This window comes from Trachurus japonicus, chromosome 5 (genome assembly GCF_045865225.1).
Source record: "Trachurus japonicus isolate A0001 chromosome 5, Traja_1.0".
Lineage (NCBI taxonomy): Eukaryota > Metazoa > Chordata > Actinopteri > Carangiformes > Carangidae > Trachurus > Trachurus japonicus.
Genome location: NC_140911.1, coordinates 18,242,911 through 18,250,533, shown reverse-complemented (window position 1 = coordinate 18,250,533; position 7,623 = coordinate 18,242,911). Strand labels below are relative to the sequence as shown.

At 39.6% G+C, this 7,623-nt stretch overlaps 1 protein-coding gene across 1 annotated transcript in view; it reads left to right on the top strand.

Moving 5' to 3' along the window:
• Positions 1–7,623, top strand: part of sypl2a (synaptophysin-like 2a) — a 17,233-nt gene extending 9,610 nt beyond the window's left edge. Inside the window, exons 4-6 of the mRNA XM_085776597.1 lie at positions 248–446; positions 2,447–2,620; positions 6,601–7,623. Coding sequence (XP_085632723.1) covers positions 248–446; positions 2,447–2,620; positions 6,601–6,726 — 499 coding nt within the window. The 3' untranslated portion in view covers positions 6,727–7,623. The remainder of the gene's footprint in view (positions 1–247; positions 447–2,446; positions 2,621–6,600) is intronic.

Genomic DNA, 7,623 nt, shown 5'->3' with positions numbered 1-7,623 from the left:
AAAGGCGCGACTTAAAGTCCGGAAAATACGGTAGTTGTGTAGGTTAAGGTTCTGTGTAGCCTGTGCACAGTCGAGTGTAAAAGTCTGACAAGTGTTGCTTAATCCTGTCATTCTCTCTTCTTGCCTTCCTTGGATTAAAGAGTAACTGAGGTGAGGACTTGTTTTCCCCGAAATCACACAGAGTATAAAAAAAACCTCCGAGCAGCTGTTGAAGGAGAGTTCTCCCTCCCTCTGTCCATCTCCTCAGGCTGTCGGCGTACCCCTACCAGATGCCACCATGTGAGAGCGCCAACGCGACCCAACGGTACCTGCAGGGAGACTTCTCCTCCTCGGCGCAGTTCTTTGTGTGCGTCGGCGTGTTTGGGTTTCTTTATTGCACCGCCACACTGGTCCTCTACCTGGGCTACCAGAACGTCTACCGCCAGACCAGCCGCGGCCCCATCATCGTGAGTAAACATCCTGTCTTTATTACCTACTAGAAAAAGCAAAAAAAAAAGAAGAGTTCCCGCACACATGGCCAACTTGCAGAATTTATTATGCAACGTTTCGGTACTAGACCTTTTTCAAGCAAATGTTTGCGCCACCACAGGAAGCCATCTTAAATAGGAGTGGCTGTGTGACACAAACCAATCACTTTCCCACACGTCTGGATGTGAGGAATTCAAGTATTAAATATCAACATATAAACAATAGAAACAGCATCAATGTAGTACAAAGGTAAAGAACAATGAATATACAATAAATATTAAGCTGCCGTGACTGGATACATTAGGTCCTAATGGAAGGTAATAGCAAATAATCGCAGTCAGAAACAATAAATACGACAGATACAATAGAAAAATAGAAGACAGAGGGACTTGCAATAAAAAGTGTGCAAGGCTACAATAGAAATCTGAAACAGTCTGAGTCTGAGTCAGTCTTTTACATATGTAGGTAGACTCTGCATGATTTGTTCAGACTGTTTCAGATTTCTATTGTAGCCTTGCACACTTTTTATTGCAAGTCCCTCTGTCTTCTATTTTTCTATTGTATCTGTCGTATTTATTGTTTCTGACTGTGATTATTTGCTATTACCTTCCATTAGGACCTAATGTATCCAGTCACGGCAGCTTAATATTTATTGTATATTCATTGTTCTTTACCTTTGTACTACATTGATGCTGTTTCTATTGTTTATATGTTGATATTTAATACTTGAATTCCTCACATCCAGACGTGTGGGAAAGTGATTGGTTTGTGTCACACAGCCACTCCTATTTAAGATGGCTTCCTGTGGTGGCTTGAAAAAGGTCTAGTACCGAAACGTTGCATAATAAATTCTGCAAGTTGGCCATGTGTGCGGGAACTCTTCTTTTTCTTTTTTATTACCTACTAACCATCTTTACACCCACCAGCTCTGGGGCAGTGTTTCCCATTCACCGGTTATTCTCAACCTTTATGGCCTACTTGAATCAATGGATGAAGCTAACAGAAATGTCATATTTACAATCCTAATTCCTCGTCGTTTTCCACTGCTTGAGATCTGGATGGTCCTCTTTTAATAACTGTTTCTCTTGAAGAGCTTCATTTCTAATATTCGCTGACTGTGTTTCGATGAGCATCTATCATGGATTTAGTTGCAAAGCCAAAAGACAAACTGTAAGGTCATTTTTATTTATATGTTCCAATATTTAATCCCAATAATAGATGGTCTTTTTTCACAAAGTGTATCATTAAACTATGTTTAGGCTATTTAATGGCATGAAAGGATCAGTTATTTGTATGACAATTAATCATCAACTAAAATTTCATCAGTGTGACAGCCCTAATCTTGGGATGGATCTTATAGCAGGGGAAGCTTACTTCTTCTCCTTTGTGGGGAGACATCACAGTTGATTCATCGTCTGTCGCTTGACTCCTACCTTTTAATTCTGTCTGTTCTTAACCAGCAATTCATTTTGATTCTCGAGTCTTATCATGTAATCTTAGATTTTAATCAGAAGGAGCAGGTATATAGGCCATATCATAAAGGTGGCAAAGCATTCCAGCATTTGAGGCTAATTTTCGCTGGCATATTACTTCGAAAATCCTGTAGTGTATGAAGCAGCATTATTTTCAAATCTCGTAGTATGAAAATGTTTGAAGTCAGAGAGAACAACACGGAAGTTGCGACCTGATTAAGGAATTAAAATCTTTTCAAATAGTAAAATTATAGAAAGATTGTCTAATACATTTTTAATCATCATAATCTGAATTACATTATCCCATACCAACTAAGTCTGTATCCTACACAAGGATGAGATGAAAAGGTTTGTAAATTGTGTGAACTTTGATCGTTTGATAAGAACATACTTGTGTTTTTTATTGTAGATAATATTATTTACAACTTGAACTAAGAACTCTGTGGGTGTATGATACTGATATAGTATTTGTAACAATGCTCCATGTTTTCTTGTGTCCGTACCAGGACCTCGTGGTGACCGCTGCCTTTGCCTTCCTGTGGCTCGTGTCCTCCTCGGCCTGGGGCAAAGGCCTGACTGATGTCAAATGGGCCACAGACCCTGTGCACCTGGTGGACTCATGCAAGGACATCTGCCACGCAGGAGACTATCCCTCCATGGGCCGCCTCAACGCCTCCGTGGTGAGTCACAGCAAAGCGCTGCGCCAGCTTCACTGTGGTCGTAACGGTCTTGTAGGTGAAAGAATATTTTATCACAGTTTATGACCTTTGAAAGACGTTATCTGCCTAAGGAAAAAGGATAACTGCCCACCTGTCGATTCTGTGTATCAACAAACTTTCTCTTCTCTTCATATTTATTGGTTTCATTTTCCTCCTGGATGAAATCACTCCATTCACAGAAGTATGGTGAAAGAAAAGTGATCTCTGAAGCTTCACCCTCTGAGCTCAAACATGCGTAGCCGATTACAACATACAGGATGAATAATGGTTCTTGTACACAGACACAGAGCATAACCTAGTAGTTCTACCAAAGCATCACATTGTAAGGTCACATTATTATTATTTATTTATTTTTATCTTGTTGGTTTCAGTTTTTTTTATTTTCATATGTCTATGTTTTTGTGTAAACATATATTCTTACTCCCTATTCACATTAGTCTAGAAATCTAGCTGCACCCTAGCGGCAGCAAAAATATTTGCTCCGTAGGTGGGTCTAGAAACGAGCCGTAGGAACTTTTTGAGTCTCAAACACCGATTGTGTTCACCAATCACAGCGCTCTATCTGTTTAGAGAGTCGTTGGGCGTAGTCTGGGGCCGTTGACTCGCTGTTTTGGTAGGAAACGGATCCAGGGCGAGAGAGACAGACCTTTCCTTCAAAATAAAAGCACCAAGCTAATAAAATGCTGTAAAACTCTTTAATTTAAGGAACATAATTTACAAGAAAGTCCCCGAGCCATTAAGTTAACATTTTGCTTTTATTGTATTACAAGTTAATGTTTATTTTATAAGTTTTATGTTGGTGAACACTTTTATTTTGGTGAATTTGGTGATTTCGGTATCCGCTACAGACAGGAACCAGAATGCAGACGAATTCGGAGGTAACGGACACCAGGCTCTTCGCTTGTCTGAAGAGCCTGGTGATGCGAGGCTACGTTGGGCGGCTTAACACGATGGCGACATACATTTTAATTGGCTTGTCAGGCTATAACGTCATCTTGCTCTTTGCTCTGATTGGTCGTAGCGCTGCCCTATTGCATGTAGAGGCAGTTTGAAAGACAGCCTTCATCCTGCCCCCTGGATTGAGCCGAGGTCTACCGGTCGTTTCCAGACTAGACATTTTAATGATATAGTCTTGTCAGGCTATATTCACATGGGATTAGTATTACATGGGGACATCTGCTCATTTGGAGAGCATTCAAAGGAGCTCCAGCAACAACAAACAACTTTATTAGACCGACGTGTTTTGGCTCTAGCCTTCATCAGGGTCATAGAGAAACAAACTCAACACATCATTCAAATAGACACAGCTGAAAGAGATCTTGACCAATCCTCCACTTGTCCCAACCAATGAGGAGAGTGGGGAGCACCTGTGACACATCAATTAGCACTGGTATGGCAAGCACCTTATTTGGTCATGGACCAAAGAGAAGTGAGATGATCACATAAGGTGATCCACAGCACCACACACACAAAATCAATAGTTGCGTTTCCATCCACCTTTTTTTATTTGCATTTTCAAAAATTGCGAATAAATACTTGAATGGAAACGCCAGAAATTCGAATAAAGGCAGTAAATGCGCATAAAAGTTTATACGCTTGGAGGGGGTGGATTTGTCAGCGTATCGATTAAAGGAAATATGAGTTTTTGTGATGGAAACAGATTATGTGAATTGAGGCAGAGTTTGTGGGTGAAGCTGCTGGACTTCACCCAGCGACGTTCAAACAAATGGAGAACGACGCCCTGGTGTCCCAGCTCTCCTCTCTGCACCCCGCAACACAAACGCGCTCCGTAACCCATAATCTTTTGTTTATGACGGTTAAGACTACACAAACACACGCCGTAACATCGTTATGTAACTTATTGATTTTTCACCGGCTTCGTATGTAAACAGATGCACATGGAGGAGAGGAGCATAACCAAAACAGCGGAAAAGCGAGCGGACTGTCACAGTTCCCGACTGTCTTTCTGTGTAAATATCTCATGTTACAACATGAAAACCTGCAGCTTATATTCAAGTGCGGCCTATATATGTATTTTCTTTTAAAATGTAGCGGCTTATACAGGTGCGTCTATAGTCCGGAAAGTACGTAAATTGTCCATGATGTTGAGTGTCAGCTGAGTGTCAACTGTTGGATACATTCACGCTCTCTTATGACGTAATCTCACGGCGCACTCCTCCTCTCCCAATAATCGCAAAACAATAATGAATGGAAACGGGCATAAATTCGCATTTGCTTTTTGCGCATTTTCACAAAATCCGCTTTTAAATTCGATACGACTTGGATGGAAACCCAGCTATTCAAATATACAGTATATTCACACATTCAGGCATAAAGATGATCAGTAGAAAAAACAGCTAAGTATAAAATATTTTTAAAAAAGGAAAACCAATTATAAATAAAATTTAAAAATAAAATTTAAAAAATGAAAAGATTATGACAAATACATTTTACACACACAAAATGCATAGAAAACCCACTATAAAAAATCACTAATTGAAAAATCCTCATTCATACCTTGTGGGGAAAGACTTTTCAAATAAAAAATCCAAAATGCTCCTCTCTTTTTCCTCATGAAGCTAACACCCCCCCTCTTTGATTTGATTTAATGACTTCAATACCTAGGAAAAACAGAGAAGAGAGTCAGTGGATGGTTCATTTCATAAAAATGTCTAGCCACAGGACTGGTGATTCTGGTAATTTGTAAATTTGTGAATAGGGCTTTAGTCTTTGTTTCAATACCACACAATTTATTCATAAACTTGACGCAGCAGTAGCCAACGCAGGAAGTTGTCGTGTGCGGCCATTGTCAGCTACTGTGAAGAAGAATTGATTCCAGTCAGTAGTCGTAAGGTTAGCCAGCAAAATGTCAGCAATTTGGCAACATGTTAACCCTGGAAAGTCCCACCCGTAAAAAGACAGCATGTTCAGTATGTCGGACTTCACTATGGAGCAGTGGCTCTAATGTCAGGACAACTAGTATGGGATGTGACCGACAGCTAAATTAGATAAGAAAAGACAGAATCTATCATTCATCTATCCCTTTTTTTGTTTGATTGAGTTGAACCTGAGGTGTCAAACAACCACTGTGTGATTCCTAGTGTTATGGATGGTGGTGTGTTAGCCATGTGTTACTGCTACAGATTACAAAACCAATTTTCATATTACAAAAGAGAGCAATAAGGATAATCAACAGGGCCGATTATCGAGACTCAACAAACAAATTTTTCATAAACCTACAGATCTTGAAATTTAATGATCTTGTGGACTATAAAACTGCTCAAATTATGTATAAAGTAAACAATAATCTGCTTCCAGATGGTGTCCAGAGGATGTTTCAGACCCGAACCAGTAGATATGAACTAAGAGGGACAAATGTGAAACAAAGATGTATATCAATTACAGGAGTCAATCAATGGAATAATCTAGAATTAGAAATCAAACTGTGCAACACACTTAATAGATTCAAAAAGTTATTTAAAAATAATATTATTAATAAATATAAAACTGATTTATAAATACCAGTGTGCTTATAAACTGCTGTATGTAGAATATGCAGGGTTTTTTCTTCTTGTTGTTGCTCTGTAAAAAACTTTTTAAATTGAGTGAACGGAAAATGTTAATTTAAGAAGGGTAGGCAAAATAAGCTGATGCTTCAGCCTACACCTTTTCGGTCAAAGTAAATTGTTTTGCTTGTTGTGTTTTTTGTTCTGATTTGTTTTGTTTTGTATTTATACCTTTATATTTGTCTATTGTATTTGTTTTTATGAGACCGAAGTAAACATACTAAACTAAAGATGGACCAGGAGGATTCAGTGTCCAGTGCAGCTCCACCACAAACTGACGTTAGAAATGAGAAGTTTAAAATATAACCACTTCAGCACTTTGTCGATACAAACTAATTATTAACCATCACCGTCTATATTTCTGTCTTTCCACAGACGTTTGGCTTTTTGAACTTGATCCTGTGGGCAGGTAACTGCTGGTTCATTTACAAGGAGACTCCTTTCCACAAGGACCCCAACCCACCAGCCACCATGGAGGAGGGAGGGGTCCCCGGGCCTTAACCGCATCACTGATGCTCCTCAAGTGTCGGCCTGTACCCACAGCAGGAATGCTTTTTGCCCAACACTGGTTTCTTATGGTAACTTTGCAGAAATTGAAACAATGAATGAAAACCTCCCATCACTTGGCAGAGCAGTTTATCAGTTACAGGACTTTCACTAATTTTCAGTTTGTCCCCAGTGACTATAAAACACTCTGCTCTCTATTTTTTTAAAAAAAATCTGTAATCAGCTTCCAGTTCTATGTTCAAAAACCTCAAAAACACTAAGTGTGAACACAAACTAAAATACTTAAACACTAAGTACAACAGAGCTCCTGGATGCAGCCTGTGTTGAAACCGGAAACTATATGTATGTGGTTCTCAGAGCAGCAGACCTGCAGGGCATTTGCTTCCACTTCAGCACATCATCCTCCCCTGAGTCTCTGCTGGTTCTTAGTCTTGGAAATAAAAAAAAAAGGCAAAAGACCAACAGATTGAAATCAGACAACCCTCACTCCGTAGCTAGCCGCATGAAACAACCCCCCAGAAGCAGACATTCAAAGTGGGAGCAAATGCCCTGTTCTTCTTCCATGAAGTAATCTGAGACAGGAAGTGCTAATCATCATATTGGTCATTTCAACTTCAATAGATGAGTCAAAGCCTGATGGTGAAAACACGCTGAGTGATCTTCATCCTTCAGTTAGAAAAACTGCCGATGCCACAGACATGGTAGATGATCACATTGTGATGTGTGTCGAACCATCTAACACATAAATCAACAGCCATATGAAACATATTATTACCGAGCCACACGGTTGTTACAGTTTCAGCACACTTTGATTTCTTTGCATTTGTTTACAGCAAACACAGCACGCACCAAGTAAGGAAAGTCACACTACAATCTACTGTATTTAATGCA